At 44.9% G+C, this 25,467-nt stretch overlaps 3 protein-coding genes across 5 annotated transcripts in view; 1 reads left to right on the top strand and 2 right to left on the bottom strand.

Annotated features, from left to right (window-relative positions):
• The first annotated feature begins 1,303 nt into the window (after positions 1-1,303).
• Positions 1,304-14,687, top strand: bace2 (beta-secretase 2). The gene is made up of 9 exons (XM_056611349.1): positions 1,304-1,868; positions 5,262-5,350; positions 5,574-5,790; positions 7,321-7,452; positions 8,122-8,256; positions 8,610-8,711; positions 8,968-9,117; positions 9,208-9,376; positions 10,764-14,687. The coding sequence occupies exons 1-9, from the start codon at positions 1,578-1,580 to the stop codon at positions 11,003-11,005; spliced, it is 1,527 nt and encodes a 508-aa protein (XP_056467324.1). The 5' UTR covers positions 1,304-1,577; the 3' UTR covers positions 11,006-14,687.
• Positions 11,245-18,718, bottom strand: LOC130405644 (transmembrane protease serine 2-like). Its single transcript, XM_056610818.1, has 13 exons — positions 18,629-18,718; positions 18,318-18,402; positions 17,910-18,002; positions 17,551-17,664; positions 16,645-16,774; positions 16,190-16,300; positions 15,895-15,938; positions 15,360-15,525; positions 14,787-14,959; positions 14,140-14,241; positions 13,884-14,020; positions 12,931-13,083; positions 11,245-12,775 (listed from the first exon to the last, which is right to left on the bottom strand). Exons 1-13 carry the CDS (start codon positions 18,641-18,643, stop codon positions 12,743-12,745), a joined length of 1,356 nt encoding a protein of 451 aa, XP_056466793.1. The 5' UTR covers positions 18,644-18,718; the 3' UTR covers positions 11,245-12,742.
• A 95-nt stretch (positions 18,719-18,813) lies between these two features.
• atm (ATM serine/threonine kinase) overlaps positions 18,814-25,467 on the bottom strand; it is a 35,182-nt gene continuing 28,528 nt past the window's right edge. For all 3 annotated transcript variants that reach the window (XM_056611771.1, XM_056611770.1, XM_056611772.1), the window contains exons 56-63: positions 24,433-24,549; positions 23,837-23,986; positions 22,765-22,930; positions 22,326-22,412; positions 22,076-22,190; positions 21,376-21,439; positions 21,094-21,236; positions 18,814-20,528 (exon numbers count right to left, since the gene is read on the bottom strand). In XM_056611771.1, coding sequence (XP_056467746.1) covers positions 20,345-20,528; positions 21,094-21,236; positions 21,376-21,439; positions 22,076-22,190; positions 22,326-22,412; positions 22,765-22,930; positions 23,837-23,986; positions 24,433-24,549 — 1,026 coding nt within the window. In that variant the 3' untranslated portion in view covers positions 18,814-20,344. The remainder of the gene's footprint in view (positions 20,529-21,093; positions 21,237-21,375; positions 21,440-22,075; positions 22,191-22,325; positions 22,413-22,764; positions 22,931-23,836; positions 23,987-24,432; positions 24,550-25,467) is intronic.

Below are 25,467 nucleotides of genomic sequence, written 5' to 3'. Positions count from 1 at the left end.
TATGATGTGAAAACAAACAAGCACGATGACAGAAATTGTCCATGAAATCTTCCACGGGACCTAGTCCATGACTATCAATACAATGCGTGACAGTGGCTACTTCCCTTTGCAAATAGCCATTCCTAACCGGAAAAGAAATAGGAGAAGGAGTTGAAATAGTAGAAGACACAGAAAGAGTGAGACAACAACAGACTGACAGCAATAAGAGAGTGAGTAAGAGATTGAGACATAGACAGAAATAGGACAGACAGACAGATGGACAGACATACAGAAAATATGGCAGGTAGTGCAGGCAGCCAGGCAGACAGACAGAGACGGAAAGACGGTAAGAAGGAAAGAAAGATTGAAAGAAAGCAATAGAAAAAGAGATTTAGATAAAGACCAAAATACGATGGATAGACAGACAGACAGACAGACAGACAGACAGACAGACAGACAGACAGACAGACAGACAGACAGACAGACAGACAGACAGACAGACAGACAGACAGACAGACAGGCTGGAATAAAGATAGCCATACAGACAGACAGAAAACACAGATTGAGAAGGAGAGCAATCATGTGAATGAGAGAGCAGGGGAACCCATTAGGATTTCACACAGAGGCTTTCTCTGTGTGCTAATGCAGGGTGAAAAGTGGACCATGACATATTGATCATAACACTCACCATCTCATTGCTACCATTCATGTAAATGCAGAAATATGTTCTTCCCGGCTGAAAGATGAAAATCCACAAAAGCTGAATGGCTTAACTTTGACCTGCTGATACAGCATTTTGAATTCAGATGTATTTGATTCATCAACGAATAGTCCTACTAAAAATATATCATCTTCAGCGAAGTGCAGTTGATAATTAGACCAATTTAGGCTATTGATCAATTGCCAATGCCTCAGGTGGATTAGGAAATGAATGTGTCAATCAGAAATCAGTATAGGCGAAAATCAATAAAAAACTATTTACCCCCAAAAAAGGGTCAGAGGGCGAAGAATACAAAATATGGAGAACATTATTGATTAATATATTTATGAATATTTTTTATTCAGGATATACGTTTTTACATTCAATGTTTTCATTAAAAGTAATATTATTTAGAACACCTATCAAACAAATTAACACATATTTTAATAACTCCACAATACATTAGCTATTTTTACGAATATGGGTGTAGCCTCTGTTAATTTATTTATAATTCAATTAATAATCAATTGTCTCCGTATCTTGTGCTCGAGCCTGTCTGCTCTACTCCCGCTTATCAAGAGGCAAGTCGTCAGCTGATGAAATACGTCACCGGCCATCCAGGAAGTTCACCCTCCAGTCAGTGAAGTGAAAGCAGAGAACCGAAACAACTGTAGCGAGTTGTCGGATCACATCCAGCAGTCAAGGCATTATATTCTCATGTATTCATAATAGCCGCATGCCGCGGTTTCTTTAGACGGGGGAGAAACCCCTCAACCACTCAATTTATGAGTTTCTTGCCATGGAGAAGTTTATTCCTGAAGAGACAACTTCGAATGGGAAACTGGAGATTTTCTGACAAGTTTAATTATTTCCAGCAAAACTTTTCGAACTAAAAAAAATGGCCCGAAGGAGACATGCCCTCTTATGCCTATTTTTCTTCCGTTTATGTTTCGACATTTGTGATGGACACTTTGCGGTCCCACTCAAAATATACCTTGGGAAGTTCAACTTTTCTCGGGATGTAGACCTGACACCTCTGCAGCAAACACCAGGCGTGGGCGGAAAGCTGCTTTCCTTGGCCTCGGACCCCGCAGGTATAGTCAACTTTTTAGATATGATCAACAACTTGGAAGGCGACTCGGGGAGAGGCTACTACATAGAGATGTCCATAGGCACCCCTGCTCAAAAGGTAAGGTTCGTTCATCTCCATTCACTGTTATGAGCTCACTGTGGTCTAAAGTCGCTGTATTCTGTTATGAATGGAAAAGGGAAACGCATAAAATGTGTATCATATCAAGTTTGTTTTATAAACGAATTTTTTAACCTATTTTGTATAAATTATAACTATATTTATCCTGGATTTAATGCATAAATAAGACCTGTTGGTCCGTCTTATCATAAAATGCAATTTGTTTCTCATTGATCCTCATCTCCATATGAACACGTGACCCCTGAAAGCTAAGGGTGCTGCTGGGTGAATGCATGAATGACCGCTATTGTAGGATACGATAATCTCCCCCCAAAATAATAAAAAATAAACACACAATGTAAGAACCAGGCAAAGTGAGGACACTACACCAGATAGGAGGACTGCTGGGCCTGTAGGATAAAGGGGGGGTTTACAGCAGGTCTATTATGTAGGACAGCCTTGGGGCGGGGGGAACGGGGGGGGGATCCTCCAGCCAGACTAACACCCCTGCTCCCATGCACTCACATGATGCCTGCCTTGAGGGGGGCCGCTGCTTCTCTCAGGAGCAGGCAGCTGACTGGGATTAGGAGGCTCCAGGGAGATCTGTACTGGTCTCTGATCAGGAGGAGCTGGTCCCCCTGAATTTCTACTTGAACATATTTAGTGTTTAATTGCGTTTAGAACGGGTCTCACAAAATGAGCAGGGCTAAAATGTACAATCTGCAATTACTATTCATTACAGATTACATTCATAAAACTAAAAATAAAACACGTTAAAGTAGACAGATATACCATTGAGTTGTGTTAAAGCTTGTGAAAATTACATAAGGAAGTCAATCGGCCATTGTTCTTGAGCGTCAAGTAAGAAAGATCAGAGCTTTTTAATACTCTTTCAGCAGCACAGCATGGTCAGAAAGGCATAACCTTTATTCTTGCCCTTGGCTCACTTTGTGTTTGCCTCAGAGGGAAATGTGGAATATTAAAGCGGCATATTATCTATTTGTTTGTTTATCAGATTATGTCTGCTTGTTCACGATCAGTGTGTATTTGCCAGAGCATTATTTTTTATGGGCCACATGGAGTATGCAGACATATAGATTTCCTAGAAAGACATATATATAGATAAAGGTAAAGATAGATGGATGGATATAAATCCCTCCTCTACAATGAGGCAATTATTACTAGACTATTAAATGCCAACTAATGTGCACACTGAGAATATAAATAGCAATATTACCTTTGCATAAAAACAACAACAAATGAGATCCCCCAGCCGATGGAATCATCCAATTAATTTCCCCTCAGTTTGTTTAGGTAGTTTAAAAATACCCTCTTTTATCTCAACTCCAATTTTATTACACCCAGGATAAAATAACAAGCGGTGTGATTACACCGGACCCGCTTTTAAATGAGACGCTATTCAAATGAGCCACTAATTGACCCATCTGTTAGCAAGGCGGAGAGACATCGGCTGGAGCACCTCACATCTGCTAATTGGTACAAACAGGTAGCAGATGCACGCTGCCACCAGCCAGCCACAGCCAATTAGCCAGGGAAAGCTGCGCGACATGGGGGCTTGTGTTGGCGGCGGCAGCTGTGGTGGTGGTGGAGGGATTTGCCTGAGGCTCATCAGGCTGGCTACGGCAAGGGAAAAAAAACGGTTTGATTGGTAAAGGTTAGAGAAACAGGGGTTAAGGACTCCACTGCCACTTCCATAAACAGGCTTGATAATAGGGGGGGGGGGGGGTGGGGGTGAGTGCTTCCTCCCCCTCGTTCTCCGGCCAGGTCTAGTGACTAGTCCAACACACATACACAAACGAATGGGTGGATGCCCGGCCAATGAGCAGGAACTTATAAGCCTGACAGTGACTGAAGGGGCCAACCAGGCCTTCTAAGGGCCAACTTAACGAGCATGTAACGCAGCATTCATCGTGGCACACTGGTTTTAATTAAAACTGCATGACCATGATTAACAGGTTGGATGAAAATTCCTTTTGGTTCATTGTACCAATATTGAATAGAATGTAGACAATTCACCATTCCATTTTTCTCATGGTTTAAGAAACACTTCCTGCCCGGCCAATCTTGGCACTGGCAGCCACGGAGGAATGAGGATGAGTCGGGTTATTGTAACTTGGCATGTGGAATGGATTCGTTGCAGTCCCATTTCTCGGACACCCAGCCCACAGCTAGTTCATTGACTGTGTCAAAGCCACCATAGGGAAGGAGTTAGGGAATTTTATCCAACCTGTGCATCTCATTCAGCTGATTAGTCCTGTTAAACTTCCACAATAATAAACGACAAAACCCCCGCGTTGGGACAACGTCTAATCACCGCTAATACACTTTAAAGCTGAACTGGAATGACAAGCACGCTCCTCCGTAGGAGATTTATCTGAGCTCCGAGGTCGGTTGGCCGTTTACGGCTTGTTTAACACTGGGGGATGTTTGGTTAGGAGTGTTTATTGGTCCAGCTGGCCACTGTGAGGACTGTGGACATGCCAGAGTTCTATTAGCTAATTACAACTTCCTTTCCCATCCAAGTCGATGGCAGGGAGACAACATTATATATCCTTTATCCACACCGATGTTCATGTGAACCATCGCATGGATGGCTGCCAGGATAGGACTGCAGGGAATGGTTTCCATAAATCCTACAGAGTCTCTGATTAGATGATAACATTATTATACTGTAATTTTACTTCGGGTTACAAATACTGTGCAATTCAAAGATGGCTGGTGATGTCCTAGTCTCGTGACACCAGACAATCTGAGATCTCTCTCTCTCTACAGATTCTGGGGATTTCCAAATGCAAGATAGCTGTTTAAATGGTGGCGAGAACGGCCGCGAACAGACCTACGCCCCTTACATTTTGAAATGATGCTGTTCCCCCCATTTTCCTCAGTAGTAGAACAAACCGGGGACATAGCGAATCATTTTGTTACACGCAGAGAGAATTTTGGATGTCCCGAGCAGCGTCACATTATTTGATTGTGTTTTGATCAAATGTGTGCTCAGGCCACAAGATTGGTGAAATTAAGGATTTCTGGCCAATGTTTCCATATTTGTTGCCCAGGATGAGAAAGACCTGTTGGTAGGACTGTTTTTACAAGCACACATGACTTCTGCGTGTCACGGCTAAAATATGATGGACTGCCCTATAACTTTTGAGTGATTCTGCAAGGCAGGTTCTTTTTTTTGAACTCATTGTTTCTATTGTATTTGATCCAAACCATATTGTATCTGAATATCTATTAGATTCAAATTGAGCAATATTAATCTCCTATTAAGTATTGCATCTCCCACAGGAGGATTAAGAAAGGGCTTACCACTAAACCTTTCTGCGCACAAACTCCAAAGTCCTGAAACTGAACAAGCCTTGTGTTTTTCAGCTCAACATCCTGGTAGACACGGGCAGCAGTAACTTTGCAGTGGCGTCAACCCCACACCCGTTTATCACACACTACTTCAACACTAGCCTGTGAGTCCCAATCGCAATGCAAACACATCATACAAATGTAATGGGTGTGTTTGTGTGTGTACCTGCAAATTGAAAGCTTCATTGTGTCTCTATTTGTTTGGGTTAATATACAGACACGCATACAAATTTATTAATTAATGTTTACCATACTCGACTGTCTGTTGAGTCTGCTTTAACAATACGTGTGGATATCAAATCAACATGTCGCCTGTGTACCTTTCAGCTCCACAACCTACCAGCCCACTGGCCGGACTGTTGCCGTCAGGTACACCCAGGGCAACTGGGAGGGCGGGCTAGGCATAGACCGGGTCTCCATCCCCAAGGGACCCAATCAGACCATCGTCATCAACATCGCTGCCATCTCCGCCTCCGAGGGCTTCTATCTACCCGGGGTGAACTGGCAAGGCATTCTGGGCATGGCGTACCCACTCCTGGCCCGGGTAAGTAGAGTGTGTGAAGGAAGGAAGGAAGGAAGGAAGGAAGGAAGGAAGGTAGGTAGGTAGGTAGGTAGGTAGGTAGGTAGGTAGGTAGGTAGGTAGGTAGGTAGGATTTAGAAGCACCGTTTGAAATTACATGCAAATGAAATGATTGCTGGCTATGTTATATTATGTTAGCTGGTTGCATTGTTTTAGATGAGTTTACTTTATTCAAGTAAAGCATTTCTTTTTTCAAACCAGTTCTTGTGGGTTGATGATTAGTTTTGGCCTCTAGCTTGCTGCTAAACATGATCAAAGAACAATCCAACACATCTACATTACGCTACAGCACAGCGGATATCACGTATACTGTATGCGCGTCACTAGGAATGCTGAGGAGGAGTTGGAGGAGAACGGGGGGTTGGGAAAGTCAACCTCGGCTCAAATGTTGTGTTCAGAGGGATTCTCCCTCCGGCAGCGATCGGGGAGATCAAAAACTCTAAAACGGAAGACATCCTCACACTGACCACTTTGTGTCTCGAATGCATCAATTGATACTTTGGCCCGGTCTGCCTTGGTGCTATTAGGCATGCATCACATGCACTAATCCAGCTGGTGGCATGAAAAAAAAAAACTACTAAAACTATGGCGGGCTCACAAAGACACAACGATTCAGTCAGGGCGAAAGGAACCTATGACCGTACTGCCCTCATTTAGTTGGCGACTCATTTGGACTTATCTATGCCCCAACCCTCCAGACACGCACACTATCCGTTTAATTTATGATATTTCTTCCTTGCTGTCATTTGAATAAACCAAATCTCTTTTTGCTAATGGATTAGTGTTGATGGAGCCGTTCTGAAAACAAGGCAGCAAAAAAGGTTGTTGGGACAACCATGTCATGTTTGGTTGTTGCGATAGCAACCTTGGCAACAACTGTGGAGGGACAACACTGAAACAAGGAAGGCGTTCAGTGAACAATTCTTAAACCACATCCGAGTTCTTAACTCACTCCGATTCATTTTATTGGCCTAATTTCCAACTGAACTATTTCTTTATTAAAAGTGCAGAGTGTAGAATTTAGTTGCTGCTAGCGGAACACACTTGGCAGAAATAAAACCGAACTTTTATAGGTAGGTTTTAATAAGTGGATAATGTCATGAAAATAAGAATTGTAAAAATGAGTCCATTTTGTCATTAGGAGCGGGTAACCTTCCACATTGGCCACCGTGCTACACCACCATCTTCCTACAGTAGCCCGGAATGGCCAAACGGCTCTTTTTTTGCGTTTAAGTCAATCGAAAAAATTCAACATATTCTAGGAAGAAGGGGGTTGTGCTATCCCCATGGCTACGATGAGGGGTGGGGTTGATGGATACAGTTGGTTCCAATCTGCAACCTCAGTGCTAGAAGTTTAGGCCATGTTGGACCTTTAAGCTGTATAATATCTTAAATGAAACAGTATCAATAGAGGACTCCATCCATTTTTGCATTTGATTTCAATGAACAATTAAGGCAATGTGCTGTCTGCTCTATCTCCTTGGGCCCCTGCAGCCAGACTCCTCGGTGGAGCCCTTCTTCAACTCCGTAGTGCGGCAGACGGGCATCCCGGACATCTTCTCCCTCCAGATGTGTGGCGCGGGGGTCTCTGCCGGCGGCGCCACCGACCCCCCCGGGGGCAGCCTGGTGAGTAGACCACGGCACCGCCGTCGGCGTTGGATGAGGAAACGATTCCGATCACAGGCTGTTGCGCTCTATGCATAAATGATCAGCGGTTTTTCTTTGCTTAATTTTTAAACAGCCAGACATAAGTAGCGCCCCGGGGGGGGGGGGGGGGAGGGGGAGGAAGCCGGTCGGCTGGCGGAGCGGAGAGGCACGCTGTGTTTACAGCACGCGACCCGCTCTCGCCGAGGGCCCGCCTCCCGATGCGTTTGGCCCACTGGAGGCTCGCTCTCGTTAGCGTGGGGCTAATGACGCTGAGGTCCCACACTGCTGAGAGCAGGGCTGTGGCACCCGGCCAGGCGGCTCGCTGCCCTCATGTGCTGTAGAGGAAGAGATGGATGAGATGACACACTGTGTGTGTGTGTGTGTGTGTGTGTGTGTGTGTGTGTGTGTGTGTGTGTGTGTGTGTGTGTGTGTGTGTGTGTGTGTGTGTGTGTGTGTGTGTGTGTGTGTGTGTGTGTGTGCGTGCATTTGTAGCTTCTGGCTGATTATCTACCGTACTCTGCTGCCAGGATACACATGCAAGGATAAAGCCCGGGCCAAAGATAACCGCTTGTCGGGTTCCCTGATTGCTGCTGTTTTCCCAGCCGGCAACGCAGTGAGCCCAGCCCTGTTGTTTATTCCGACTCCCAGATCATGGGCGGGGCTGAGCCCACGCTGTACCGGGGCGTCATGTGGTACACGCCCATCAAGGAGGAGTGGTACTACCAGGTGGAGGTGTTGAAGCTGGAGGTGGGGGAGCAGGGTCTGAACCTGGACTGCAGCGAGGTAAACCCGTGACCTGGCCTTTGCTGCTTGAATACTGACCAAAATAACTGAGGCTGTGTTCAAGTTTTGAATGCATTTATCAACACTGGTATGAAATATGTGTAGTAAAAGGTATATTAGAAATTCACGGGAGGTTTTGAGAACAACATGAAACATTGTAGAATTAATTTATTCTCACTTAATTAATCCAAACATCTAAGCTAAAACAGGGAAATAAACTGTAAAACTCTTGAGTGAAAGTGTCAAATCCCATGCATCTATAATGGTAACAACTCCTTAGCTAGCATATGTTAGCCTTTGTTTGTCAACAGTGACCTACTTAACACACAATCACCCCCCGTTTGTCATCATAGTATAACATGGACAAAGCCATCGTGGACAGTGGAACGACGCTGCTGCGACTTCCTGCCAATGTGTTTATCGCGGTGGTGGACGCCATCACGCGGACCTCTATGGTACGTTAGCTTCTCTGCTCACGTGTACACAGCCGTAACACCGTCACATTGCCGCTGTCTGTAATGTGATGCTACATACATTGAATCTCTGAAGCTGTGGTTGTGGAAATGGAGTGGGAAATGTAGTTGAACATATCTTAATGATAAAGATTGGAATGATTCTCATTCCATTCATTTTGATGTTGTGGTGCCTTTGTGTCCACTGACCTGACTTCCGTGCTGTGTCCGCCCGTGTTCGGTCTCTTTTCCCCCCTAGATCCAGGACTTCTCCTCCGGCTTCTGGGAGGGCACCAAGCTGGCCTGCTGGATGAAGGGGGAGACACCCTGGAGGTTCTTCCCAAAGATCTCCATCTACCTGAGGGCCAGCAACACCAGCGAGTCCTTCCGCATCACCATCCTCCCACAGGTACACATGCACACGCACAAATACAGCGACGCAAGCACCGACTCTATAACCCACGGTGCAAGTGACTGTTTCGATTGGTCCATCCCCCAGCTGTACATTCAGCCAATCACAGACGTCGACAGCACGCTGGACTGCTTCCGCTTTGGCGTTTCCTCGTCGGCCAACGGCCTAGTGATCGGGGCCACGGTCATGGAGGGCTTCTACGTGGTGTTCGACCGCGCCCAGAAGAGGGTGGGCTTCGCCGTGAGCAGCTGTGCAGGTGAGGGGGTGGGGGGTCCCTGTACAAGGCAGAGGGCATAAGTGCTACTCCTCTGTGGTTGTAGCTGCCATATTGTCTCAAAGAAACCTTTTAGCCAAGAGACAAATAAGCAAAATTGCCTTTTCCCCTCTGTGTTCAAAGGCTAAATGTTGCACTGTTTCTGTGGCCTTGGGTGGCTGAGGACCTAAAACAGATGCATTTAATTTGCACTAGTCCCAAGAAGTCACGTAAAACATTTAATTTGAAACGTAAATATTGGCTCTACGTAAAAACGTCAATATCTCAACTTAATCCAGAAACCTTTTCATCAAAAAATAAAAGTTGGTTCAAGATTATTTGAATATGCTCATGAATAAATTCCACAGCTGAACAGCTACTTTTAGTCTACCATGTGAATGTCCACCTTGGCCGGGGAGATGTCCTGGGGGCCAAATTAAAGTACAAACAACACCATTGTTATTACAATGAGCAAACTGTATCAGAGACAAACACTGGCCTGAAGCCTCAAGAAGTCTTTGCCGTGTGACTGGAAACATTTTAATTCCTGGGAGGGGTAAAGCGTCTCTCAATAAGGTCACATGACTTCCTCTTTGAAGAAAAAGAACATGCTTTCTTTTACTATGTGTGAAATGTAAGTTGTCAGTCAAGAACGTCTTCATTTTGGAAAGTAGTACCAATTGGGATTTATTTTTTATTTTTCTGTCCCATCACATGAGGCCACCAAGTTAGCATTTCATATGCTAAAATGTGTCCCATTATGCTCCTGCACCATGTCATAACCCAGTGTGCTATGCCTCGTGCTGAAATACCAAAACACAACCAGCTTTGTGGCTGCAGATAGAAAATAGGATAACAGGATGGGGAACTGTTTGAGAAATAATTTCAGCTATTAGTTATTTGTTAAAGATTCACTTTGTTTATTTAAGTCTCCCGCTTATTAATTATTTCATAAACTTGGAGATGGTTTTAGACCGAAATAATTGGAGAATGGTTGCTTTAATGCTTGGGTAATTTTCACGTGACTTAAATATCCAATTTAACTAGAAAACAGAAAATTCTCCTTTTTAAAATTTCTTGTTGAAGTAATTATTAAAACATAATCATCTGTATTGTTTAACACCACTTTTATCCATCAAAACATTGCATTTCCTCAGCTTATGTTTAGCTATGCAATTTATTAGGTTTACCTGTTGATCCCTCCTCTACATGACATTAATTAATCTGTATGTCAAGTTTAGGATTATCATCGTAAACCTAAGTAAAACTACATATTCAAGGTTTGCCTGTGTAATTATAATACTCTGCGTACCAGGCGCAGGACTTTTAAAGAACGTCCATGTCATGGTGTGCGTCAGACAGTCAACCTGTTGTGACGCCTGGTCCGTAGTGAGCGGGGGCGCGGCGCTGTCGGAGATCGCCGGGCCCTTCTCGGCGTCCGACGTGGGGACGGACTGCGCCGGGGGGTCCCTGAACGAGCCCCTGCTGTGGGTCATCTCCTACGCCATGATGGCCCTGTGCGCCACCATCCTCCTCACCCTGCTGCTGCTGCTGGTGATGCCCTGCCGCCGGCGCCACCGCTCGGGGGACATCACGGACCAGTCGTCGCTGGTGCGCCACAGGATCAAGTGACTGAGGCGAGGGTCTGCCACCACCGGGACCTCCACCGGCAGCGGCCCCCCCGCCGCCACCCCCACCATCACCACTGCCGCCGCCAAGCAGGGCCAGCAGCAGCAGGAGGCGGTGGCGGCGGCGGTGGCGGTGGCGGGGGCCCAGTTGGCGGAGCCCAGACGGCAGGGCGGCAGGGCGGCAGGGTGGCGGGCGTGGTCTGAGACCCCCGCCCCTCCCACCCTCTCGTTGGACCATGACAATCGGCCAGACTGTAGCTGGTACGCTGTTGGCAGACCTGGTTTCTAGTTCTCTTTTTCGGGACCCTTTCAGGGTCAAGCCAAACGCGTCACTTTGGACGACTTGTGAAATCACTGCTAATCAAGTCGAGTGGCCGTTCATTTGTAAGGCGAGTTTTCCAATGAATTCTCTGAGTCTCCTTCCAGGGAGATTGTACCATGAAGAATAATATTGTATATGTGTAAGGGCTAAGAATAATTTTTGACATGAAGGAGTCTATTTAGTGCCTTGTATTTATATACGTTTTCTATTGTAAACATCTTCCGGTGAGATGCTTGTTACAGGCATTGGGATGAAAAATCGATGATGTCTACACACTGCTTGTAATACATTTAAGTCCAAGTGCTCCTCTTGTGTGGAGGAATTGATCAATGACTTGAGACTTAACTTAATTGCACTTTGCATTTAATGCTGATAACATGGGTGTGGAGTCTCTGTAATTCAGAGGAATTCTTCTTTTTTTTAATTTACATTTTCACTTTAATTGTACTAACACTGTGTAGAATTTCATAATGAACTATTTTGATTGGTTTTTGGAGGTGACTATGGTCCTTAAATTCCCCACGGCATATTTGTACCATAGTAATTATGCAAATCACAATTACATGCCAAAGAATGTGTTGAAAGCCGATAAACAAAAAGCGTCCGGTTTGGGCAGCCAGGCCTGTTGCACTGAAATGTTCAAAGCCACCGGCTCACTGTTAAGGACAGTGACCAGGTATAGCTATGTCTTTTCGCCACCATGTTTCAGACCAGTTTTGCTTTTATAAACAATGAATTCCGCACACTAAGTTTACATTACCTCCCTTAAAAAACAGGTCTTAACTGTAATACCACAGCTAAGATGGTGCAATACATCACATGGGCAGCTTAACCGGCTTTGTGCATTTGATCATGTGACCCGAGAATGAGTTTGTGGAACACTATGAAATCCTATTGTGTGCCAAAAGTATGTTTTAAAACTTCACAACCATTTGAGCAGGTCCAATTTAAGTGTAGAGTGAGTTTCTTTCCTGTGCCAAAATGAACACTTCAATTAAATAAATATGAGTAAACTGAATCAGGAAGATCGCTCAAATCCAGATATTGTATTTGTGTGCAAACAATGGAGGGCATTCATTTCTCAGTGGCTTTATGTTTGGGAGTGACACCCTGTGTTAGCTCATGGTACCTCATTATTATCTGGGTACAATCTGCACTCACTTTATGCTGACAGGAAAAATAAGGATGCTTCATAATAACAACTTTTAATCTACGAATACAATAACATTTTACCTTGAGCTTTTGACTAACCAGGGCCTTACAATATACTACTCATACAAACTACAATGCATTTTGCTTTTCAAATACTTAATACAACAAAATGGCATTTAAATACAAGTAAAAAAATACATCTGTACAAAGGTTCATGGGCTTGAATATCAGCCCAAAAATATTGCTAAAAACTATTACGCTACCCAATCAAGACGCCAGAATGGATTCGTCGTCAGACTTCTACAGGAGAGGAAGTCAGAGGGAGCAGCCATTAGAACATGTTAGTAAACACCATTCATCTCACTACTGAACACACCAGAAGCCTTTCCCACCATTAGAACATATTAGTAAACACCATTCATCTCACTACTGAACACACCAGAAGCCTTTCCCACCTTCATCTGTCGGTGGATCCAGCCCAGGAAATGGCTGACGTTGCCGAAGACACCGGGTTTGTTGGACAGGTCGTCCTGCCCTCCCCAGCTTGCGTCCCCCACCAAACTCCACACACCGTCCTCCGCACACACCAGAGGGCCTCCACTGTCACCCTGGAAACCAAATTCATAAACACCCAGAAGGCTGCTGTACATACTGATGTACTCTGGTAAATGGTCATGAAAATAATTGTTCTGCACCATTGGTCTCTGGGGTCTGATAAGAATGGGACTCTGCAGCTGGTGTTCACCAAGGCCTAAAAGCCTGTCACGTTAAAAATGGAAGACTGTAAAATCTAAATATATATACAAGCGTCATTGTTTAATGTACCACATGATGAACATTACATACATCTTGTCTCAGTCTAGAATTCAAACATATGCATATAAAACAAAACTGCAGGGCAACAGTTTTCTTTCTACAGTGGTCAGTCAACATAGTGTTTATTTGAAACATTTACAGACACTTTCTGATGTTTGCTAGTTCTGGCCAATACCTTGATTACAGATCAACATTCCAGACTTTATTATTTGTAGTAGGCCTAATACAATTTTCGGGTTCAAACTATTTTTGCATTTGTTGTTTTCCTAGGATACACCTGTGGTCGCCCCTACTATTACACCGCTGTGATAGAAACCTATTGAGCTAGAGAAGGCGTATGACGTCTGCATAAGGTGTGCGATACCCATCGCATCGAATACACACTTGAAACGGATAAAAACATGATGTCGTCTCATCAGTGGTGGACATGCATCACTCAAACCCTTTGGTTGACACATTTCAGGACACGCATCAGTCTGTGCATGCACGTGTCTGCATGTGTGTGTGCGTGCTTGCGTGTGTGCAAGTGTGTTCTTGTTTGACCTATTTGGTAGTTTGCCGTTTGTTTGACAGTGCATGTGCTGGGTCCTACCTGGGATATGCCGTGTTCCCCCTTCATACGTTGAGCACATATCATATCCTGGGTGATCCTGCCTTCGTAGACGTGGGAGCTGTTACAGGTCTCGCCGTCCACCAGCTCTACAGCAGCCTCCATCAGGCGCAGAGTGTCTGAAAACACAAACACGTGTTACTTGTTAATGTGGAGAGAATGGATATCAGGTCACAATTTGTGCCTGGATAATATTACAATTATAATTTATCGTCACATAATCTCATCAGCATCGGACCTTCATTTGGCGCTCCACCGAACCCCAACACAGAGCAGTTCTGAGATGGGACGATGTACACTCCCGTGTTGGGGAGACACACAGCTCCGATATCACTAGAGACTTGGAAGGGAAACAAAGTTAAGGAATTCGATTTTTTTCACCTCGTTAGTGGAACTAGGCACACCTGAGGTGCACCTGCCCTACTGTTACTAGGCCTGACTTCAGCGGCTCTTGTGGGTTTTAGCTTTAGGCACATTTCCTTCTTTCTACCGTTGATAGATGAAAAGGGCCTCTACAGAATATATGCCTTATTTGATGCCTTATTTAAGATTTATATTGCGGCACCTTATGCATTTAATTGAAGCATCCCTCTTCTGTACTTCCCTTTGGGTTTGTTCGTATAAATGTGGGCCTGTGAAGGCGTTTGAGATTGTAACTGTGATTACGGACAATGAAAATAAAGTTGACTTTAAATCGTTGTAGCTACTTGGTTACCCTCTGTTCACAGGTGTTATTAGAAAGAGTTATTTTATTCTATATACAGTACGTTGTAATATATTGAGTATGTCCTCTTGTGAACTAGTGTATTACATGCTTAACGTTATGGAAATAACCATGACAATAATAAAAAAATATTAATAATGAATTAATCATGGGACCCCCACCCGTGATGTTCAGGGGCCCGGACAGCTGGACCAGGGCTATGTCGTTCTGCATGGTCCGTCTGCTGAAGCCCTCGTGAGCCACGATGCTGCTCACAGAGTGGGGGGGGCTGAACAGGTTGTCCCTGGACTTCTGTACCCCAGCATACACAGTCCAGTCCTCAGGGTGGAGGTCACTGCAGGAGCAGAAGTGACAGGAGCTGGGGCTCAAGGCGGTTGATGATGAAAGCCAATCATATTTAAAGACTTGAACACACATGTGCCTCTGTCATGTCCTACCCTCATATAACATATCCATGAGGGAATCTTCTGGAAACTGTTAATACTAGCCATTAGCTCATTTGTTGATGATAATCCATGATGAAAATATACAAATATACATGTATATGTATGTTTTTTTTCCAAAAGGAAAATCTCCAGGTTTTTATTTTGAGGTGTACCATCGTCAGTCAAACAGACGAAAACCCTGAGCAGATCTTAAGGAAAATCGATATAAATCATGGCTTGATTCATTCTAGTGCACACAACACAAACAGACCCCGGCCACGGAAGGCCTACACACAGACGCCCACTCACCTCACCACACAGTGTGCTGCCGTGACCACCCAGTGGGGGGTGATGATGGCTCCCCCACAGCGGTGCACGCCCCGCAACCGCAGACTGACCACCCAGGGCCAGTCCCCCCGGACCCCCTGCGGCTGCTGGTCCAGACGGCCAGAGCCCCCCGTCCCCCTGCCACAGTCTGAGGGCAAGATGGGCTCCTTCAGAGTGTGTGGGCTCCGCAGTGGCGACCCGTGTCCGTCTGGACGTTAACTAAGACTCTTGTGTCGGGATTAGAGGTTGAATTTCTCCTCCTCCTTTAATTTGATATTTTATGTGATCTGATTGATTTCATATTTCTGTTATTATTTAGAATGATATTCTATCATAAAATGATTCTCACCCAAACACGTGAGATTAATAAAGGGTTATATAACCTTACCACATGCTATTTGTTTCCTTGCGTTAAATGACAAGGCTGGATACAGTGAAAACAGTATCACAATAAATATACCTTAATCCGATTATTTTTGATGGACAGAGGTAAGAGGGGGAGGGGAGGACTGCTCACCGATGCAACGCAAGGTCACCAGTCTGTTGCCGGGACATGTATCACTGCAGATGAGACAAAGACCAAAAGTAATACCTTGTAATTCATTGTAATTCATTGTAATTCATTGTTTATGAGTGAGTGAGTGAGTGAGTGAGTGAGTGAGTGAGTGAGTGAGTGAGTGGGTGAGTGGGTGAGTGGGTGAGTGAGTGAGTGAGTGAGTGAGTGAGTGAGTGAGTGAGTGAGTGAGTGAGTGAGGCTAAGGCCTAGCATTAAGGCGGTGTGCTCCTACCTTTGACCAGCAGGGGGCTCTTACCTGAGGACAAGCTGCTGGAGAAAGGCCACTTCGGGGCTCCACCCAGGTCTGGCGGTGAAGAACCCCCGGGCAGACCCCCCCTGCTTCTGCCCTGACGCCACATAGGTGCTCCTGCCCAGTGCGACACATTGTTATATATAATCGCTAATGGAAGTTTAATGAAAGAAAATATGAGTTAAAGGGTCGAAAGATAACTGCATTAAAACATGTGTGTGATTTAATCTATTAGTGCGCATATCAAAATAAACACCGTAGCCTATGTCAACAAAAATGCACTGCGCACCAAAAAAAGTTATTTTTCATCATAGTTATTACAAGTGTACAAAATACTCAATAAGAATGCCTACATTATTGATTGTCATAATTATATATTCGATCAGAATATATATGGATTCCCTCCACAAGTGGCTACTTCATCAGTCTATCAGTATGTCATGCGTTAACATTGCCCTTACCGGTCGTATCCCATCAGCTGACAGCTGGCCCGCCCCTGGTGGTCCGTCCAGCCCTGGGAGCACACGCTCCTCCAGGAGCCGGTCTGTGAGGAGTAGGCCTGCAGGAGGGAGCTGGGTCCGTACAGCCTCACTGCACAGCCACCAGGAAGAACACAGCATGAGCACCCAGTCCCTGGCCCCTCTCATTGTATCCCTCCATCGAAGGTTTAGTGGGAGGGCAGAGGAGGTAACATCCAATATTTTAATTAACATTTTAATTAGTGATAGGGCCTTAAACGTTACCCTCCTCGCACCCTGTTTTGTTGTGGGGCTCATTAGGCCAACGTCTACATGGTTTTGCCCCAGCAGCTAATTTTCTTTTTCTCTCTCTCTCTCTCTCTCTCTCTCTCTCTCTCTCTCTCTCTCTCTCTCTCTCTCTCTCTCTCTCTCTCTCTCTCTCTCCCTCTCTCTCTCTCTCTCTCTCTCTCTCTCTCTCGGAGCAGCACACTAGTTTCTCATTAATGCAATAAACACTATTGTCTTCACATCTTGTGTATATTTTGCGTTTGAATTTTGCTTATGTTTAATTAACGTTGTCTAATAACAACTATATATATATTACCGTTGACCGCTGGGAGTCGAAGCCCTGACAACTAGACTATCCTGCTATGTTATGTAGAGGAAACATGTCATCAATTAATTTTTATATATATATATATATATGTATATAATATATGCCACAGTCCATATTGAACATCATGTTACACGTGTGTGTGTGTGTGTGTGTGTGTGTGTGTGTGTGTGTGTGTGTGTGTGTGTGTGTGTGTGTGTGTGTGTGTGATGACTCATGTCAAGGTGATGTATGAGTGACAAATAGGACATGTCATGTATATCTATGTATATATATATATATGGATTTACACGTACAGCAGGAGGATTCGTCCTGGCCCCCCCGACAGTCTCTGACGCCGTCACACCACTGGGACTTCCAGACACAGCCGACGTCGCCACACGCCACGCCCCTTACGCAGGGAGACGACCCTGCACAGCACACAGGACACATCATGGGACTCCTGTGTGTGGGACTCATGCCAAGGTGATGTATGTGTGACACATAGGATATTATCATTAGGTTTATTCCACATCATCTCCCCCCCCCCCCACACACACACACACACACAATGACAGATAGACACAGAGACAGACCCCCCCCCCCCCCCCCCCCAAAAAAAACCTTGCATTATTACATGAGTTGGATGTATACACGTACGTTCCGCTGTACTTACAGTAGTAACCAAAGAGGACACCGGCCACCAGTAGCAGGAGAAGCAGGCTATAGATTATAGCCATAAAGTAGCGGCCACACCAGTGTCTAACACCTGCAGATATACAAAGTGACCATGGAAAGTAAGACACGAGACATGAAATTACTTTTCATAAACCGTTGACACTTTTTTTATTAATCAATAAGATTAATAAATAAAACCGATGTTATGCAAATAATTATACATCATACTTCATCAATCTTTCTTAATGTATACTATCCTTTTATTGCTAATTGCAGAACAAACTAAATGGTTGAAGTGCAGTTACCAATACTTAAGATACCAAAAATGTATATGCAAATATATACATTTTCAAAATAAGATATGCTTTTGCAAACACAATAATATAGTTCTATATAGTAGGCCTACCTTTGTTCTTGGGGTCTGAGTATTGGACCAGAGGAGGTGCTGAAGGAGCACACGGTGGCTCTAGATGGTGAACGTACTGCGGCTCCTGCTTGGACGGGTCAAGAGATTAGTTCATACCCGCTGATGACAGGACGATCTAGGTCCACGTACTGAGAGTATTCAGTAGATCATGGATGGATTTAGAGCCAAACAGGAATAGGGTTGGATGGATTTCCTTAAAATTGTGGTCCCTTTATTTTGAATCATGTAAAAGACAGCTAATTTGGATATGTTAAGGTTTTTATAATTAAAGAATACAAATCGAAGCTCACCTGATTGGTTGTCATTTTGTGTGTTCCCTTAGGAAATCAAAAACCTTATAGTAAAGTTCCCACAACTCTGCGGTTGTCTCTGATCTCTCGAACACCCTGCAGCAATAAGGAGTATTTGACCACTTGTAGTGGACACACCTCGTCCATCGTGAGAGAGAGAGAGCGAGAGAGCGAGAGAGAGCACACATTTAAGACAAAAGGGGATGTTCTGCAGGAGGTTTGTGGCTTTTATTGTGAAACCAAAGGACCAGTTTTCAGTTGGGCATGTATGCAAAGTTCATAAGTCCTTTTTAATTATTTTGTAAAATCTTGATATAAATAATAAAGTAACAGTATAACAGGACGGAAGAAGGGTGACAAGATTCATAAAAAACAGAGCGAAATTATTAGTTATTACAAGTTATACAATTTTACACATTCTCTATGTACATTTGGGGTTTAAACCCGGAACAGTCTTTCAATAATAACAGTCAAGTTTGGTCTCTATCTGGGGCCGGGGATTGGTGACAGGGCAAAAAACGACGGCAGTCAGAATAAAATGAAACCTATGCATTTATAAGGGAGGTGCAACATTCTCCAATACACTCAATTAAGGCATCATTGTAATAAGGCTTTCTTTTCAAACTAATTGTAATTAGTTTTACATTCAATTTATTACTCAAATAAAGTTGTCTCACTCTCGCTTAAAAATCTAAGCTTTGGTATATTACAAAAACAAAATGGACGATATCTATTGCTAGGTTAAAAAATAAACACAAATAAACGCTGTATGTGCTGTGGTCCCACGTCTCAGCCTGGGGGTGAGGCAGACCTGGCCTCCGATCTCCCACGTTCCTCTGTGGTGTAGAGTGCAGCGGTCATCAGAAACCTATGGACTTGGTTCACCGGCTTGTGGTCATCTGGTGATACATTTCTCAATAAGGACTACAGAGAGGTTCACCGTCTCAAATAACATGCAGCTGTTATTTACCGGGATCATATGTAATGTCCTGTTGCATAGCACAGCATGCTCCAAAGCAGCCAACTACAACTAAATGATTACACCTAGGACGTAGGAACTTTGACAAAGTCAAAGTAGACAGAAGACTGAACACGGGACCATATATATATATCGATATATATATATAATCTATATCTATATCTATAAAGGAAATCTTACATTCTGCTGCCAGATCAAAACAAACAATTACCAACATAACTGGCCATGACTCTAATGGTAATGGTACTCTACTGGCCTTTACTCTACTGGTCATGACTCTACTGGTAATGGTACTCTACTGGTCGTGACTCTACTGGTTATGGTACTCTACTGGTCGTGATTCTACTGGTAATGCGACTCTACTGGTAATGGTACTCTACTGGTCATGACTCTACTGGTAATGGTACTCTACTGGCCGTGCCTCTACTAGTAATGGTACTCTACTGGTCATGACTCTACTGGTAATGGTAATATACTGGTCGTGACTCTACTGGTAATGGTACTCTACTGGCCGTAACTATACTGGTCATGACTCTACTGGTAATGGTACTCTTCTGGTCATGACTCTACTGGTAATGCTACTCTACTGGTCATGACTCTACTGGTAATGGTACTCTTCTGGCCGTGACTCTACTGGTAATGGTACTCTACTGGTAAAGGCATCAGGTTTGATTTGCACTATGGTTATATATACAAAGACAGTTGCAGCACACCACCACCACCCCGGCCCCACCCGTCTACACCCAGGCCTGCCATCCGGAGAAGAGCCGGCTGAGGTTGCTGGGGTCCATGGCCTGCTGGATGAGCAGGTTGACCTGCCCCCCCACACTGAGCACTGCCCCCTCCTCCACCCCCTTCAGCTTATCCTGGAGCCGCAGCAGCACCCGCTCCGCCACCTTGTTGAAGCTCTGGCTGTCACTGCTGAGGAGGGGGAGACAGAGGGGGAGACAGAGGGGGAGACAGAGAGAGAGAGACAGAGAGAGAGAGAGAGAGAGAGAGAGAGAGAGAGAGAGAGAGAGAGAGAGAGAGAGAGAGAGAGAGAGAGAGAGAGAGAGAGAGAGAGAGAGAGAGAGAGAGAGAGAGAGAGAGAGAGAGAGAGAGAGAGAGAGAGAGAGAGAGATTGATGAAAGAATGAATAGATATACAAACTAGGACAGACACATTGAAATGGTCCAAAACAATTAGAATTTGCCATTTTGTTGTAAACATTTTGTTGTAAACAACAACTTAAATAAACCATTGCTATAACAACTACACATATCTGCTGCATGCCTTTGTTACCAAGAACCCCATACAGTCACCCTTCTTCCTTCCTCATACAGTGACCTTAAGAAAAATCAAGATCTACCATGACCATTAAACACGACCTATCTTCGCTTACACGCCCCAATGAAAACCGGTCCTTCGATTTCACAAAAAAGGCCACAGCCCTACACTCCTTCAGAACGCCCCTTTTTGTCTTAAATGCTCCCTCTCACACACCCACCTGCCCTTGGCGTGGTGGTCCATGTCGTCGGCCCCCAGGGTGGGCTGCAGCGTGGCGTTGAGCTCCTGCTGCTCTACGTGCTGCAGCTGGAAGGCCTTCAGGGGGTTCATGGTCCAGTCGAACAGCGGGTCGTACAGCAGCACCTGGGGAGCGGCGGGGGGGGGGGGCAGTAGGAGGGGTCAGGGGGAGGACGGGGTGGACGGACAACGGGGGGGTGGACCTGGCATCAAGGGAGTCGAAAGCTATTCTGACTGTTGTACAGTGACCTATTGGACGTCCTACCTCGACAATGGTGAGAACCGCTTCTTGGGAGGTCCTCATCACCTCCATGGTCTTCTCACAGCATCTGGTCGTTGACAACCAAATACATTTATTATGGTATAAGATACTGAGGTCATCAGGAGCTTCTTGCAATTATTGACCTGAACAAGCAATCGGTGTGACACGGTCAGCCCAAATGTTTGCGAAGCTTTGAAGATCAGCTTTGAGCAACTGATCTGGACTAAATCCATTCCTCCTACCCTTTCAGGAAGACATGTGTCACGGTCTGTCGGTTTCCTTGTCTTGTTTTGGCGTGCTTCCTGTTTTACTTTGGTATCTCGGTCTTGTTTCTCCCCATGTCCGGTCGAGTTTCCCTCCTGTGTGATTACTGCTCCCTCCCCTAATGTGTCTCAGCTGTTCCTCGTTGCGTGCCCTGTGTGTGTTTGGTATTTAAGCCCTTGTCTTTCCTTTGTTCCTTGTCGGATCATTTTAGTTTGTGGTGAGTTGTGTCCTGTGTGTTACCCGTGTTCCCGGTGTTCCCTGTGTTACCCGCGTTCCTTGCCTTTTGCGTTAATAAATTATCCTTTACCTGAACTGTCTGCGATTGGTTCCTACCTGCCTGCCTGCCTAACCGTGACACATGTACGTCATGCTGTTTTGATGAACGACACAATTTCAGTTTGTAGATGGCTCATGAGAGGGGTCTCAGTTTGGATCTCACCTCCTGAACACCCCCTCCACTCCGGTGATGCCCATGCCATCCACCATGTCCCGGGTCAGCCGGAAGGGAACCGTCTCCGGGGTGGGCAGGATCTTGCCCTGCTCAAAGGCCACGCCTTCAAAGAGGCGGACAGGACAGAAGCACAATGACTGGGACAGGCCTGGTCCGAACAGTTATTCCTAAGGCAGAGTCCAGTAGAAAAGCGCATACACTATTTATTATAGTGAATCTGAATGTAGCGGTTTCTTACCCAAATCAATATGGATGAGCTCTGCAGTCTGCTCGTCGATCAGAATGTTCTGGATGTGCCGGTCACCCAGGCCAACGATGTAACCCACTGAGGAGAAAAACACAAGACTGCATGAATTAGCTCCTATTCAACTACATCATCCATACAAGTACAGTCTATTTCGGACACTAAAGAAGCCTGCGCATCATTAGCTTTTACAATATAGCCATCATATTGTGTGACCATACCTTGGTATAAATAATTATAAAGTAGAAATAAATCAAGGTTGGGTGAGGAATATTCATATAAATAAAAATATCTATTTTCTGAAAGAAGTTAATATACATCTTTTTCATCCTGTTGTGTGAGACATGACCGTACATGAGTCAGTGACTGGCACACAGCTGTAGTAAAGTGATGTTATTAACCACCCCCCCCCCCCCCCGTAACGGGTGCGTACCGATGGAGGAGGTGGCCACGCTGCGGGTGTAGGCCAGCCTCTTCTCCATCCACACGGCCGGGTCCAGGAAGCGTTCCATGCAGAAGTGGCGGAAGACGGGCCGGAAGTGTCTGCACACCTCGCTGTAGGCCGTCAGCTGCCCCTCCAGGCCATGCTTTTGGGCCTCCTACAGGGGAGGGCAGCACAGGGTTTGGAGGTGTTTAGTCTCCAACTAAAAGACTCAAAGCTTAATAGACAAGGCAATTTAATGAACAGATCGGCCCACCTCCACTTTATATGCATAACATTTCATTTTGTATTCTTTATGCTCCTTTCATAGTCTCCCCTTGCCTATGACCACCAAGATACATATTCAATCATCCCCATTCCTACATTCTTTGGAATGCAGCTAGTGTTGGATTTTTGTTATATACATGTACAAAAGTTTGGGGTCACTTAGTAATGTCCTCCTGTTTTAAAGAAAAGCTCTTTTTTTTCCAATGAAGATGAAATTTATCAGAACTACAGTCTAGATATTGTTAATGTGGTAAATGATCTGGCTGAAAAAGGCAGATTTTTACTGGAACATCTGCACAGAGGCCCGTTTCCAGCAACGATCACTCCTGTGTTCTTATGGTACATTGTTGAGCTCATCGTGTTAAAAGGCTAATAGATGATTAGAAAACACTTGTGCAATTATGTTAGCAGAGCTGAAAACTGCTGAATATAAGTGAGTTTTCAAGGAAAACATGAAATTGTCTGGGGGACCCCAATCTTTAGATCGGTAGTGTACATTAGTGTACATGTCTTGAAATATTTGACACTTTTTTTTCCAACTTATTTTGGTCTATTTCTAAACAACTTGACATCTCCTTTCCCGTATTTGTTGTTTGCCATGTCCCACGTAGTGCGACCGTTCAGAATGAGTTATACAGTGTAATACAGTGAATAAGCCCAGTACAACACTCTGACAGGCGTCGGGGTCAGACTCCTAGCGGAAACATCCTGGACGTTGGCCGTCCCCCTGTAGACCTCTGCGGGCCGGATACAGACCCCAGCAGCAGCGTGAGAGTGAGAGGAGCTCAGCGCTCACCATCATCTTCTTCCGGCAGGCCAGGTTGGTCCAGTCCCGGGGCCTGAAGCGCCCGTGGGCCCCCTTCTGGGGGTCCACCAGGAACTCCCCGATGGGCACCGTGCCCGAGCACCACTCCAGCACACCGCTCCTCTGGGAGAAGGGGACCACCTGGGAGAGGGAAGGCCGGGCATAACTCAAGAGTCAGACCACCGCTTGTCCATCATGACCGAGAACATACCCCTAGGGGAGTTGAAAGTGGGATCATTGATGGATCATTGAAAGTGGGATCATTGAGGGATCATTGAAAGTGGGATCATTGAGGGATCATTGAAAGTGGGAAAAGGGGGAAAAATATATGAAAGAAGAGGTGAAAGAAGGAGAACACAGGAGTTGGTGTTTTCTGTATTTTCTTGATAATCATTCTGTCTGTGTTGATATTGATTCTGGAGCAACACTGAAAGCAGGACACTGTGTTAAAAATAAACAAAGAGAAAGTTCAAGCAGATGAAGCTACACATTTTTACGGCATTTTTTGGTCATGATGAAAGTGTATCAGAAAAGGCTAGAAAGCGGCTAGAGAGACAGCCGGAGAGCGCCTCTGCTGCGGGCGCCACCTTGTATCTGCGGATGTGGAGCTTCCTGCGCCGCGTCTCGGCGTTGCGCTGCAGCAGCGTGGAGCACATGGAGAACACCTGCTGCATCACCGCGTCCTGACGCAGGTCGTCCTGGCCCTGAGGGCAAAGGTCATCGTTAGGACACCCCGGTACATACTCAACATTTCCTGTGGATTCCCAGAATTAACCAATTCTTGCATCCTGAGATGCTTCCTATTTTGTTTTATTTTTAACGAATAATTTGTAGAAAAGAAAAGAAAAGAAAATCTTTTTCATATTGTATTATTCAATTTTATTAAGGCTTGTTTTTTAAATGTCTTTAATTAAAAAAACACATGGGTTTACTGATTGGGCCACAGATCTTCCCTGAAATGTTCCCACTCATTTCGAAGTAATTTTGTTAGCCTGGAATTTTCCGTAGGAATGCTTTGTTTTTACAACAAAACAAAAAGCACACAATGAATACATGTGTAACTAACCTCTTATCTCTCATAGTGACAAGAACACAAACAGGGTTAATTATTACCGCAAAGCAATCAAAGAAGTGAAGTCTGAGCTATTATGGTCGGCACAGTTGACGAGCTAATAACACACTCAAACACCTTTAAATACACATCAAACCCATACTTCACTTAGGTATGAAGTACGCACACAAGCGTAGGATAAACACACAAGTCACGCGGGTTTGCATTCTTTCTCTTTCACTCGCTCTCTCTTTCATCTCTCACTCTGGCACACGCCAGAACCAGACACCAAACCTGGGGGGCCCTCCCTCCCCAAACAGATCCAAAAATCCACCTCTCCCCTCTCTTTTGAAGCCTCACTAAAAACACTTCTCTTAACATCCAACTCTGCTCACATTCATGTCCCCCTTTTTCCCCATTTGTAGGCTTTCAGATGTTCCTATGTGACTTTCTAATGATGTTCCGCTGATTGTTTTTGCTACTGTATTTTGCGCCTTGTGGATAATGTCTTTGAGTACTTAGAAAAGTGCAATAAATAGAAAACGATTATTATTATTAATACAAGGAAAGA

The sequence above is a fragment of the Gadus chalcogrammus genome, chromosome 16 (genome assembly GCF_026213295.1).
Source record: "Gadus chalcogrammus isolate NIFS_2021 chromosome 16, NIFS_Gcha_1.0, whole genome shotgun sequence".
NCBI classification, from domain to species: domain Eukaryota; kingdom Metazoa; phylum Chordata; class Actinopteri; order Gadiformes; family Gadidae; genus Gadus; species Gadus chalcogrammus.
The sequence above is the reverse complement of the archived record's forward strand: the minus strand, read 5'-3'. Positions and strand labels throughout refer to the sequence as shown.

What these genes read in the sequence shown, in the direction of transcription:
- bace2 (XM_056611349.1), top strand. Translation starts at nt 1,578, where the DNA reads ATGGCCCGAAGGAGACATGCCCTCTTATGCCTATTTTTCTTCCGTTTA. An exon ending in CACTACTTCAACACTAGCCT is followed by an intron (nt 5,351 to 5,573) that starts GTGAGTCCCAAT and finishes TGTACCTTTCAG; the next exon opens with CTCCACAACCTACCAGCCCA. An exon ending in CCATCACGCGGACCTCTATG is followed by an intron (nt 8,712 to 8,967) that starts GTACGTTAGCTT and finishes TTTCCCCCCTAG; the next exon opens with ATCCAGGACTTCTCCTCCGG.
- LOC130405644 (XM_056610818.1), bottom strand. An exon ending in TGTCCTCTTTGGTTACTACT is followed by an intron (nt 17,665 to 17,909) that starts GTAAGTACAGCG and finishes TGTGCTGTGCAG; the next exon opens with GGTCGTCTCCCTGCGTAAGG. An exon ending in CAGCTGATGGGATACGACCG is followed by an intron (nt 16,301 to 16,644) that starts GTAAGGGCAATG and finishes CGCACTGGGCAG; the next exon opens with GAGCACCTATGTGGCGTCAG.